Consider the following 14,304-nt stretch of genomic DNA (forward strand, 5'->3'; position numbering starts at 1 on the left):
ATTTCGACTGCCGTGGTGGTCATTTTGACTGTGATTGTGGCGTTGGTTGTTTCTCGGAGAGTTTTCAGGCAGCCGGCATCAGCATTAGTCGAAACCGACGCAGCGGCGCGAGCGCATAGTGTGGTAGGACTGAATGCCCAACTCGGGCTGAACGAAGATGAGGCAGATGCTTTTTTCGAGCATATTGCAACAGGAGGTGCATTAAGGGTCTGTGAAGATCGTGATGCGAGATGTCCGATTTGCTTCGAAGACCTGTATGGGGAGCTTGCAATTTCCTTATCGTGTTGTAGCCACGCCTAGCCTATATGGAGGTTCGTTCCTTTATGATGTGGATCAATCGATATGACATTCATGGAGACCTACGGTACCCTTACTGCCACAATGATATGGTACTTGTTAGACTTTACCTGAACTATCTTCAGTAGAGCCACACTGCAGTGGTTCTGATTACGAGAGACTTGTTGGAAGGAAGTTTTGGGTATGTGGAGAAAGTGTTCAAGTATTTTTGGTGTTTAGGGAAGAGGTTTGGAAATTTGGAGGTTTGAGTATAAAGTAGAGAAATAGAGAATTTATTTGTAGAAAGGAGAACTTTTTATTTGGCTTGATAGAAACTCAAGTACATCATCCCTATTTATATTAGTGGCATCCCAAAATCAATGGATAAGATTTTGCCACCACAAACTTAATCTAATGGCTAGAAATAATTCTCTAGAATTTTCTCCAAATTTCTCATCTTATCCTTATCTTCTAGAATAGTCTATGAATTTCTCTAGAATAAGCTTCTAAAATATGGACATACTACAACACATATTTGGGCTTAAAACTCCTAAGCCCAAAACTAATAAACTCAAAATAATTTGCTTATATACATCTCTCAAAATATTTATCGACAGTGCAAAACTATTTAGTAAAAAATTATAACCTTATCCGATTAAATTATATAAAAAAGGACATGATGAAAGTCATGAAACTACAAGAACTATTCACAAGACGAAAAAATCTCTTACCGCTTAAGCTGGCATGTAATAATTAATAAGTTTGAAATTTTGTCATTATTTCTTAATACATTACCAAAATAACACTAAGCCAATCATAAAATTCAATAACCAGTGAGTGTACGTATATATTTTAAATACGTACCTTGTCCCACCACGGGTAGGGTTTACTGGGTGGGAGAAGGAAGAGAGAAAGAGAGAGAGAGAGTTGGAGATGAAGTGCGAGAGATTCCTCCTGTTGACTCCAACGTGTGCACGTCGCCGGCGGCGGCGGCGGATAGGAGTGCCAGCTTGTCGTCAAGCTAACTAGTGTTGTTGCAGTCGTGAACAACCACGAATACAGAGAACAACTAACTCGTGTTATTTGTGCTTGTTCTCAGATGTTCTATTCGTTATTTGTAATTTGAATGATAAAAAAAACTTTAATTTATAAATTATGACATTTTGTATTCCTTTATCACGTGCAAAGTCTTGGAACAACAAGAGCTTGTTCTCTATACTTTATCACATGAAAAATCATGGAACAGCCAAAAATTGTTCTCAATGTATTTAGCGGTTGTTATGTCTTGCTTGTGGTTGTTCTTTATACTTCAAAACTAACTAAGGAAGCTTTGTACATATATTTGATCTTATCACTTGAAATAGCTAATTTAAAATTATTGAAAGTCATGTTTGATTTTATCACTTGAAATAGCTAATTTCAATAATTTTAGAAATTATAGAAAGTCGAACACATTTGAGAAAATCATGTCACTTCTAGAGTATAATTGGTGATGTATAAATAGCCAATAATAAAAACAAAAAATATTAATCACATGCAAAGTCTTGGAACAACAAAGGGTTGTTCGTAGTGCATTTAGCGGTTGTTCAATCTTCTTTTTTGTTGTTCTCTATACAATTAAAAATATTTAAGACATCTTTGTATATATGTTTGGTATTATAACTTGAACTATTTATTTTCAATAATTTTTTTAATGATTTTATCGAAAATTGAACACATTCAACAAATCATACTAGATCTAGTATAATCGTTAATGGATAAGTGGACAAAACTACAAACTTAACACATTAAAAACACTTATAGGATAATTTTCAGAAGCTTATTTAGATTTTAGAGTATCTAATTTAATGTTTCACTTTATTTTCTATAAATTATAATATATTTGATGTCCCAATCATGTGCAAAGTATTGGAACAACAAAAAGTTATTCGACGTGCTATAGCGGTTGTTCAGTCTTATTTGGTTGTTCTCTATACAATTAAAAATATTTAAGACATCTTTGTAAATATGTTTAATATTATAACTTGAAATACTTTTTTCAATAAATTTTTAATAATTTTATTATAAATCAAACACATTCGATAAATCATACTAGATCTAGTATAATCGTTAATGGATAAGTGGCTAAAACTAAAACTTAACATGTTAATACAAGTTATCGGATAATTTTCAGAAGCTTATTTAGAGTATTGAGTATCTAAATTAATGTTTCTCTTCATTTTCTAAAAATTATAATATTTTTAATGTCTCGATCATGTACAAAGTCTTGGAACAACAAACGGTTGGTCGCAGTGCAATAACGGTTGTTCAGTCTTGTTTTTGGTTGTTCTCTATACAACTAAAAATATTTAAGACACCTTTGTAAATATAATTGATATTATAAGTTGAAATATTTATTTTCAATAATTTTTTAATGATTTTATTGAAAATCGAACACATTCGGTAAATCATACTAGATCTAGTACAATCGTCAATGGATAAGTGGCCAAAACTAAAACTTCAGACACTACTGAATAATTTCCTCAGCTTATTAAAAGTTGGGTGTATCTAAATTAATGCTTCACTTCGTTTTGTATAAATTATAATGTTTTTAATGTCTTAATCATGGGCAAAGTCTTGGAACAACAAGGAGTTGTTCTCTATGCATTTTGCAGTTGTTCTTTCTTATTTGTGGTTGTTCGCAGTCCGTACTATTACAAATATCTATCACAGACATAGATACAATGATAGTTAGTGGTTTCAAAAATAATATACCATTCAATTGTTAAAGTCACCATAGTTCAGAGGCCAAAAATATCATTTTAGAAGTCGACTTTTTTTTTGTTCTCACTTCACTTTGCGTCCACATTCCTTCTTCTTATTCAAATCGTCTTTTCTTATTTTTCCGGCCCCGGAGCTCAACTTTACTAGTGTTTTCATTAGGGCTGTACAAAACCGAACCGAAACCGAAATTTGGAGTCACGTCAGCTAACCGAAATTTGGATTCGGATAACCGATCCGGTTTACAAAACTGGACCGGATATCGGATTTGATTTTGGAAAAATCTGGATATCGGTTATTTAACCGATTTTTTTAATTAAAAATAAATATATATTTTAAGACAGACCTAGCGTTTTTATTTTTTCCCAAATCAGATTTTGCTTTGCCTCGTGGTCTCCACTCTTCTTCTTCCCGTCGTTCGCCGGTCGTCGGTCGTTGGTCGCCAGTCGCTGGTCGTCGGTCGCCGGTCCTCGGTCGCTGGTCGTTTTGGAGCTTTATAAGAGTTGTTCGTACTCGTTTTTTGAATTTTTACAAACCATATTTGGATTTTAGAAACTGGATATTAAATTTTACAAACTGGATAACCGAATTTTAAAAATTGGATACTGGATTTAAGAAACCAGATAACCGAATTTCGATTTTAGACTCAATTGGACCGGATACTGGACCGAGTTTTTAAAAACCGAACATTCGGATTCAGATACTAAAAATGTCTAAAACAGAACTGAACTTATCCAATTTCACCCCTGCTATTTGTGGGGGTTAAAAATAATCAATTATAAAAAAATAAAAAATAAAATTTATTTCGGCTGGTCTTTAGTCCGACCAAAGTCCAATATCCTTTTTGCAGATCGATTCACGAGATCAAATATGGGCCTAGTTCGATCTCGACAGATCGGCCCAAGCCCAATAACACATTTCCAGCTCGACCACGTCCGCCTGGCCAGAAGAATCGGTCAGCCAAAGAGGAGACCACGCCGCGAAGATCGGATCTGAGACGACTTCAGCCCTGACGAGGAGGACGGATCAAGGAGCACGTGTCTTCAGCGAAGAAGCCCCGCCTCGTCTATAAGTAGAAGATCAGACGTCGATTTGTGCACGCAAGCTTACGATTTTATCTCTCAATTATTATATATCCACTTACTTTCAATGTTGAGTTCGCCTGCTAGAGCTCGGCACTTCGCCTATTTGTAATCCAATTTCGTGATCAATAAAGATTATTCTTAATTCCATCTCGTTACGGCTTTTTCATTTCTAAATTGTTTCTTATACGACGTCTTCTGAAACCCATATTTAAATAAATCATATATATATATATATATATATATATATATCATATTATAATTTGAGATTGTTGAAATCGAAATCAACAATTTGGCGCCGTCTGTGAGAAATTTTTAGAAAGACCAACATCGAAAGAAACAACTTTCACAAAAACAAAATAGCATGTCTTTCACTCCGACTCATTACGAATCAGGTGAGGAAATCCCTACGGGGATCACGGCAATCCTGGATATGCTAAACAAAAAATTGGAAAGTCAGGAAGAAACCAACCGAGCTCTCAACGCTAGGTTGGACTCCCTCACGACCCCTCAAAATACTCCGGATCCTTAATCTGGATCCGGCATGCTGATCGCCTCGGAGTCGGACCAGAACGCGGCGTCAGCTGTAATGAGGAGTCGAACTCTCCATCCAAGCATCCAGTTGGACTTTACCGAGATCCAGGCTTTCCGATGGATAGATCAAACCTCCTGCCCGAACTTCCAGCTCGGCGGGACTTCAAGCGAAGACGCCCCGGAGACTCGAAACGATCCGATAGACATGTCCCCGTCCCCGTCGACAGGCGCACCCTTCGGGTCCTTCCTAGCAAACCTCTTCCCTAGATGACCTCAAAGGCATTCACCGCTCAAATCCTAGGCGAGCTGAATCAGACCACCACTACTCCGGTCGAAGTCACAACTATCACACCTCTGCGCACGGGATTTCTTTGTTCTCCGAGTGACGAACCCAGCATGACAGAATTTGAGAAATTCAAAGAATCCATGAGAGCCGAAATGAGATATGTCCATTCAAAATTCCACAGCGCTACCTGCTCGGCCCCGAAATAGATCGACTCGTCGCTGAGACAGGAAGAACCCCGTTCGCTAAAAACATAACCGACGTGTATATTGGAGACGCCGGGAAAGTCCGTCTCTCGCGCTACAATGGCACCTCAAACCCGGAGTCCGATATTCTGTCCTTCAGAATAGCTATGGGACAAGCTTTGCTGACAGAGAGAGAGCGAGAAGCAGGTTAGTTCAAACTGTTCGCAAAAAGCCTATATGGATCCGCTCTAGAGTGGTTTTCCATACTAGAGCCTAACTCCATTGATAGTTTCACAAAGCTATCTGCAGCGTTCTTGAAACATTACTCGATGTTCGTCGAAGACGAACTAACAATGGATGACCTATTGGGAGTCCGTCAAAAGGAAAATGAACCCTTGAAGGACTTTATGGTCCGTTACGAGGAGGTATTATCCAAAATATCAAACGTCGATCCTAAATCTGCCATGAGCGCTCAGAAGAACGGATTATGGCAGGAATCGAGATTCAAACCAGAGATGACCGTTAATCGACCCCTCACCTTAGAGGATGCCATCCATAGGGCTGCAAACTATGCTAGAGCCGAAGAAGAACTCGTCTCTCTGGCCAAACAGCATACGGTCGAAAAGAAACCACCCTCGAACACCTGGGTACGACCTGGAAATGGCAGAAATAACCCTCGAAAGGTCAATCCCCAAGACGCCGGCCCACAGGCTAGGAAACAACATGCCCCTCCCGGTTTCTCTTTCAACATTGGAGATGAAAGCAAGGTAGGAGGACCCCAGACGAAAAAATGGACGAGGGATCCGAACACGTATTGCGAATTCCATCAAAGCAATGGCCACGCGATGGTAAATTGCGAGACTATGCGTAAAGTCTTGGCCGAAAAATAAGCAAAATGGAAACTAAAAAATGTTGATTTAGGACCCCCCGCCTAAAAAAGAAGACCTTTAACAACCGAGGGAGAGGCAATCTCTCACCTAAAAGGTCTAGACCAACACGTGAGGGAGAACCCGATTCCCCGCCGACCGTAGTAAAACATCGAGTAGACTTCATAATGGGTGGCTCAAAATTTTGTAGCAACTCAGTAAACTCGATCAAGGCTCATCAGCGGCGGCTAATGAATAAGACCACCCACCCCGGAGTAGAACATGATGTCCAAATCTCGTTCTCTGAAAACGAAGCACCCAGGACAACAGACCCACATGAAGACGTGCTTGTCATTACGATCGACGTGTCCAACTGTGAAGTCGCCAGAGTCCTAATCGACGGAGGGAGTTCTGTGGATCTTATCTTCAAGGACACCCTAATGAGAATGGGGATAGAAGAATCAAAGATTGAAAGGGAACAAACCCAACTCATAGGCTTCAACGGGGCAACCACTCCTTCAATATGAACCATTAAGCTACCCGTAAAGACAAAAAGAATAAACAAAATAGTGGAATCAGGTTCTGGAGTGTCCTTCCCCATATAACATAATACTAGCCTTCTACCTCACAAGCTACAAGATAAAAACTGAGACGTCTGGTGAAAAACAATAGCAGTTAATGAACATTGAGCCAGCTCACGAAGAAGACCCAAAAACCGAAGAGCCGGACTCCCCAAGCACCGAGATGATAATACAAGTACAGCTCGACGGCCATGATCCCACAAAATGCGTAGGGATCGGAGCCGGCCTTAAAAGAAATATACGGCGGGAGTTGATTTGCTTTCTAAAACGAAATAAATTCACCTTCGCATGGACGACGAAAGATATGTCGGGAATTAGCATCGACGTTACATCTCACCAGCTCAACGTCGATCCCAGTTTCAAATCCATAAAACAAAAGAGACGCAAGCTCAGCTCCGACAGAGCACAAGCAGTCAATGACGAAGTAGATAGGCTTCTAGCCGCAGGCTCCATCAGTGAATTAAAATACTCGGATTGGTTGGCGAACACCGTCGTCGTCAAGAAGAAAAATGGTAACTGGAGGGTATGCATCGATTTCACCGATCTACACAAGGCATGCCAAAAAGACAGTTTTCCCCTGCTAGATATCGACAGAGTAGTCGAAGCAACAGCGGGACACAAAATTTTGTCATTCATGGACGCATTCTCAGGATACAACCAAATCTTGATGCATCCCGACGACCAAGAAAAAATGGCATTTATAACAGACCGAGGCACATACTGCTACAAGGTCATGCCCTTCGGACTAAAAAACACCGGCGCTGTTGTCGCACGAAAATGAACAACGATTGAATACCTCGGGTGGTTCGATCAAAGGCCGGACCAAGTGATCGCACCCGGGCCAAAAGTGTGAACTCGAAAGTCTCGAGCTAGGTTTTCTCCGATCGACCCGCCTCTCGGAAGAGGGAAGGGGTGAGGAGGAAGAGTGACTGTGCCTTTGTGGTGTAGGCTGCCTACATACCCGTGTGTGGGATCAGGTCAGAACGTATTCAGGGCGTGTGTGACGCAGCATGAGGCACAGAGCCTTGATGGAGAAGCGTGCTCGACGAAGGAGACGGTGCGCGGAGGAGTCCTCGGCGACGTCTCAGAACTTCGGAGTGTTGGAATCGATCTAGGGTTCAAGAAAATAATTAACGCTTCGGTAAGCGGCGGAATTTTAAAAAATTTCTTTTACAAGTAAAACAGTTTTTACTAACCTAGACAAGTGCAAGTACATGTAATTAAAAACCAATATGAGCTAGAAGTTTACTAACCTTTCTTGAAGCTTGAACTTTGAAGAAGCTTGTGGAAAGTTTGCAACGCTCGTCTCCCCTCACAGCACGTCTCTCTTTCTTTCCTCGGCACCTCGAGCAACCACGAAAGTTTCTATCACTAAATCACTCGAAAAGAAGGAATTAGTGAGTGGGCACTTTTAAACACTACGACTTAAGAACGAGTCTCGAAGTCGCAGAGCTAAACACTAGGTCGAGTGAGGACCTAGGTGCCAAGACAAGAAAAAATCGAAAATAAACTAGAGAGAGAGAGAGAGGATTTCGGCCACAAGTTCTAGAGAGAGAGTCTCTCAAATCTCTTAAACTTGGATGAATGAATTGTGAGGAAATGAGGCTCCTATTTATAGGAGAGGCTTTACCTTCAATAAGGTAGTTTCCTCTTCTATAGAATATCACATATTCATGAGCAAATATTGCCTCTTTCCCACTTGACAAACTCGGCCAAACAAGGCTTCTAGAAGCCTTGATTTGTTTCCAATTTTGTTCATGGCTTGCCTTTTCTCTCAACATGGCCGATTACCCTAGTGCATCTACATGCAAATTTGTTTCCTCTTTTTATTTTGGCAAGTATCTAAATACATTTATGCACAAAATAAACTCCCTTTCTTTCTTAGGGTTGGGCGCCCAAGGCCTTCTAGAAAAGGCTTCTAGAAGCTTTTCCATTTGTTCATGACAACATGAAAAAGGCCCATTAAGAATTTTCAATAAAATTCTTATGAAATGAAATTAATTCACAAGGCCCAATAATCAAGTTATGGCCGAGTGACATTAAGTCATCAAATGAACTTGTCAAAAAATTTATTGACATTCATTTCATCATATGTCTCAAAAGACAAAAATACCCTTTTAACTATTTTCGTTCTTGTTTTGACTTAGCTTCCAGTTTAACTATTCCTATCGATGTGATTCGTGACAGTGACCTCATGGACCCAAATGAACAAAGCTTTAGCTAAACACTTGGACTCAAAAGTTCACAAACCTTTTCCAAGTTTAGCTTAATGCCAACTGACTCCACTAAAGAGCTGACACTGAAAATCTCTCGGTTCAAATGAATTTATTTTCTACTCAAGAATTCAACCTAATTATGATGAGCGGATCCACTGAATATTATCTATGTTTACCCTTTATGAATGTCATCAGCTAGTCGGGATTTACTAAATTACCATTTTACCCTTCTAGCTGTTATTTCCTCAACTCCTTTGTCGCTTGTGAATAAGTTAGAAACAATGTATTGACGAGGAGCTAACAAGTCACATTGTTTCATCCAAAAGAGTCAGGACTCAATTTGGACACTGGCCAGTTCATTTATTCACACTCCAAGGAACAAAACATGAGGTGACATACATTGCATTTCAGCAATCTTGTACATGAATTCCATATCTATGAGAACTTCACAAAGTTACTCATGACAGACTCACAACTTAGTACTTCACCAATAGGCCTTGTTCGGAATCACATAGTGAGTCCGAACTTTGACTTTCTCAAATGAGAATACTAAGGTGTGAAATGTCATGTCTCATTTCAGGATTAAGGTAAGCATGATGCAATTCATACATAGTGACTTCGAGACATAAGAGGTTAAATGGTTTGTTCTTATATTGTCTCTAGAAGTGCACTGGTCAATTCAGTACCTTCGGAAGATACCTAGAAGAACTATAGAGTCCCCAACTCTCAATGCCTCATAACCAGACATCATAGATTCTTCTAACAATCATACTAAGGTCAATAGTCCTTTGACCCTAAGATTGCGAATATATCGTTTTAAGCAAACTACGAAGAGTTTGTTCATGCAAATCTACATTTGTCTCTTCGTAAGTTGTTAAGTTTGTTTATGGACTAAAAGACTAAGGTTTTATCATAAAGCTTCAAACAAAGAAAGAATGAATGAACGTTTCAACTTTATTAATGAATAGATAGGCAATTACAAGCAAGAGTCTTCGTAAGACTATATGACATCAAATGTACATAAATAGACACTACTACTCTTCTTGTGGGCACCATTGACAACACGGAGATCGCGTACGCGTCTAGCGTGTTAGACGCGTTAAGGGACTCTAGTTGAGAACCCTAGGAGCGTGCCTGGGCACTGGAGGGCGTTCGATCAGAGGGAGCGACGTCCGGGAGTCCCCGAGAGTGCTTCAGAACCTCTGAGAATGAGAGAGACTTGAGGGAGTGCTTCAGGCAAAAGTTGGAATCAAAAGAAGCAGAGGAGAGCGAGAATTCGAGCGTATCGATAGGAGAAAATTGGGATGGCTTCCCCCTCAGTGGGAGGGGGTTTTTATAGGTGTTTGAGGGCCTTAAGAGGGTCCTTCGGTGTCCTTGTGGGACTAGGGGCGCGCCCCTCATCAAGTGGAGGCGCACAAGGGATGTGCGGCGCGCCATGCGCGGCGCGACCCTGCCCGGGCGCGGCGTCCGGTGCAGCAGGCGCGGCGCGTGCTGGGCCGTGTCTTCGTGGGCTTTTCGCGGCCGTCGTTCTTCCGGGCCCGTCAAGTCGTCATGGGTTTCGCATCCCACGTTTGCGACACGAATGTACCAATTTGACGGGTGGGATCCGACTCGAGGCTCGTCTCGAGGGGACCAACTCCGGTCTCGACTCGAGGCTTGATTCGAGGAGAATGACTCGAGGCTCGACTCGAGGAGCGAGGCTCGATTCGAGGAGAATGACTCGAGGCTCGACTCGAGGACCTAGGCTCGACTTGAGGAGACGGATTCGAACCTCAACTCGAGGAGCAAGGCTCGACTCGAGGAGACTGACTCAAGTCTCAACTCGAGGAGCGAGGCTCGACTCAAGGAGTTGATTCAAGTCTCAACTCGAGGGGCTAAGCTCGACTCAAGGGCTAAGAGTTCGGTGTGAGGGCTTGCCGGTCGACACGTGATGGAGGGCATGCCGCTTTCCAGGACTTCCGGCCTGACCATCGGCCCTTCGAGCGGCGTGCCTTTCTTGACGTTTCGGGTTTTCCGAAAATGACCGACAACATTAGCCCCCCAAGTTCGTTGTAGGGAGGTCCCTGGCGATGAACTTTAAGTTTTTTGGTTGGGTGTTTGAGGAAAACTTATTCAAAGTCCCCGTCACCCAAGGAAAGTTTTCTCTTTCCTTTTTCTTTTTTTTTTCTTTTTTTTTGTGCAACCGCGGGGCGCGCGCCCTAGACGGCGTGGCGCGCAGTCCGTGCGGCGCTACTCGCGTGGTCGTGGCGCGCCCCGTGCGCGGGGCTGGTGCACTTGCGCGGGGGAATTCGACTTTTTTGGAGGTTTTCCTCCGTTTTCTTCCTTGTGGGAGTAGGATTTGGACTCCTACCCCCCTAGGAGCCTATAAATAAGCCCCCCCCCCCCTCCCTCATTCTTCCACTTTATTTTTTCTCTCTTTCTCTACACTTTTTTATTTTCTACACGCTCGCATTATGGATATCCCTTCCCTTTTCTCAACTGAGGATCCCGAGATTGATTTCTCTCTCTTGTTTCAAGACTCTGAACATGTAGAGGATGACCTTATCGCGGGATTGGGGGAAGTTCCTTTGCATGTGGAAGAGAATCCAAGTGGAGTGGAGCAGTGGCTTGAAGAAGGCGAGTCGGGCGCGACTGCGCCCGTTCTTCAGCCTCGAGAGGAGTGCGTGCTGACTGGGCGTAGCACAGATGGAGACGTCGACCCTCCTACGTCCGGGGAACCCACACCTCACCTTGTGATCAACTTGGTCGGCGGGGGGGCATATGACAAGCCCCGTCCCGACGCGCCAAAGTCCGACTTGGATTCTCATGGCACGCCGGACGTTGTGGGTGCGAATGAGATGACTCCGCTAGAGTCGGTCCTCGACGAGATTGACTGCGTGGATGACTTTGGTCCCGAGTCAGAAGATCCCGGAGGTGATTCAGAGACATGTCCGGGGGCCGAGGGCCTCGCACCGGAGCGTCCTGAGGGGCCGCTGGCGACTGCTGCCACCGTGTTGGAGGGTGGAGGCCCTTCCTTAGAGCTAGGGGGTGCTCAGCCTGAGACCCGTGATACAGAGGCGATAGTGTCGGCGAGGTCGCTTGCTAGGACGGATTGGTATCCCGAGGAAGGCTTTGCTGCTCCCGAGGGCTTCGATTGTTCGGGGGTTGATGTTTCGAGCTCGCTCACCTACCGGACATTCATCGGTCTCAGGGAGGCATTTGCCATTCCATCGTCCGTGACGCTCCTCCACCCCTTACAGGGTGATCGTCATTTCGCCCTCACCGTGGATTTGCCGCAGTTTCGGTCGCGAGTCTCAACTGCGGGTTGCGATTGCCGTTCCAACCCATCATTCAGCAGCTCCTCGCACGATTGGGGGTGCATGCCTGTCAGATGAGTCCGACGTTTTATCGCATCGTGGCAATGTGTCACATGGAGTGGTATTGCCAGACCGAGCGGGCGATGACCGTGAGTGAATTTCGCAATCTCGTCGCGGTCTTTCCCACGCCCAGGCAACCCAGTTTCTTCATGGCCCGCGATCGCCGGAACACTAAGCTGATCACAGACTCGTAGAAGCATAATCGGAGACCGTGGGTGTGGGTTTTGGCCGACGCCTTTGGCGATGCACCACTTCGGTTCGGTCCCTTGACCCAGTTTTCTGTCGACGCGGGGCCGATGATCTCGACTTCGTGAAGGAGATCTAGGGAATGTCGGAGGCTCGGAAGGCTGTTGAACGATTCCGTTCACTTGAGTTAATGGCTTCTACCGGGTGGTTCCCGCCTTTTCCTCCTGGCCGTGACGACAATCAGCGGGCGGAGAGCGCCCCCAGCGTTGTGTCATCTCCCTCGAGCAGCGGTCTTCCAAGTATTTCGACTTTTGCTCTTTCTATTTTTTGCTTTTAGTCTAGGGTTTTGACTTTGTTGCTTTTGTAGCCTCCTCAGCTAGGGCGAGGGCTCAGGCGCGCTTAGCGAAGGCCTCTCGGGACCCGAAGTCATTGGCGGCAATCCGTTCTCGGATCGCGGCACGGAACGGTCGAGAGAAGCCCGATATCGGTTATCCGACGGAGAGCGGCCCTCGTGCTTCTTTGGATCGCGGCACGGAACGGTTGGGAGAAGCCCGAAGACGTGTCGCGCGTAAATTCGATGGTCGAAGTGGAGGCCGCGGAGGTTAGAGGGGAATGTTCCCTGGGCCTCACTCAATCTTCGATGAAGATGTGGAAGAGCGTCGTGGCTAGCAGCGACGTGGACTTCTTTCGTCATGGTGTCTCTGACGCACAGAGAGTAAGTTTCTCTCGCTTTTACCCTCTTACTTTGTTCTGCTAGGGCCTTGTTTTTTGCTGACTTGTCTTTCCGCCTTCTCAGGTGTTTGCTCGAGCGACCCGGGGCGAGAAGATCCTTCACGACCTTATTCGATGGATGGGTCTAGCCCAAGAGGAGCTTGCTCAAGCGAAGTCTCAGCTTGCTCGTGCCGAGCGAGGTTCTCACTCGAAGGCAGAGTTCGCGAGTCTCCGCGAGCAGCTTCAAGAGGCCCGTCTGGAGTTGGGGGTTACCCGCGGCAAGTGTGACCGTGCACAGTCGGCCGTGGAGAAAATGGCTGAGGAGCTAACGACGGAACGTCAAGCTCTCGAAGTGGCGACTCGATCGACGGAGGTCTTCCGGAGCGAGGTGCGGGACCTTCGACGCCAGTTTGAGTCGCGTACAGAAGAAATAGGTATTCTTCAGGGCCAACTTTCATCGAGCAAAGCTGCCCATGTTCAAGCGGAGCGTGAGCGTGACTCCTTGGCGGAGGAAGTGGCTCGGGTCACCGCGGAGAAATATGCAGCGGAACAGCTTACGTACGACCTTCAAGACGATTTTTGTTGTCGGTCGTTTTCGGAGAACCCGAGACACCGAGAAGGTACGTCGCTCAAAGGGCCGATGGTCAGGCCGGAGGTCCTGAAGAGCGGCAAGCCTCCAAACCCTCATCCAAACTCTTGACTCCTTGAGTCGAGCTTAGCCCCTCGAGTTGAGACTTGAGTCGGTTCCTCAAGTCGAGCCTCGCTCTTCGAGTTGAGCCTTGAGTCGGTCTCCTCGAGTCGAGCTTCGCTCCTTGAGTCGAGCCTTGAGCCGATCTCCTCGAGTCGAGCTTCGCTCCTTGAGTCGAGCATCGACTCGAGTCCTATCCGTCAAACAAACATTTGTGTCAAAGACCCGAAATACCAAGCATCTCAACGGGCCCGGAAGCGAGACGATCGCGAAAAGCCCGCAGAGACGAAGCCCAGCGCGCGCCGTGGGTCGCGCGCCACGCCCGGCCAAGGCCGCGCCGCGCGCTGAGCGGCGCAGACCGCGCACCGCGGGTTGTGCGCCGCGCGCCGCGCGTTGTGCGCCGCTGCCTCTTGTGCGCCTCCACTTGAATAGGGGTGCGTTCCTAGTCCTACATGGACGCCAAATGGCCTCCTTAGGGTCCTCAAACACCTATATAAACCCCCTCCCATTGAGGGGAAAATCATCTCTTCATCTCCTATCGACACGCTCGACTTCTAACTCTTCTCTGCTTCTCTTGATG

At 45.1% G+C, this 14,304-nt stretch overlaps 1 protein-coding gene across 1 annotated transcript; it reads left to right on the forward strand.

The window, feature by feature from the left end:
* Positions 1-305: 305 nt before the first annotated feature.
* Positions 306-6,010, forward strand: LOC149383592 (uncharacterized). Its single transcript, XM_089627845.1, has 4 exons — positions 306-311; positions 401-478; positions 5,120-5,327; positions 5,373-6,010. Exons 1-4 carry the CDS (start codon positions 306-308, stop codon positions 6,008-6,010), a joined length of 930 nt encoding a protein of 309 aa, XP_089483971.1.
* The last annotated feature ends 8,294 nt before the right edge of the window (positions 6,011-14,304 follow it).

This window comes from Urtica dioica, chromosome 10 (assembly GCF_054948205.1).
Source record: "Urtica dioica subsp. dioica isolate 48M chromosome 10, U.dioica_male_clone48M_v1_H2, whole genome shotgun sequence".
NCBI lineage: Eukaryota > Viridiplantae > Streptophyta > Magnoliopsida > Rosales > Urticaceae > Urtica > Urtica dioica.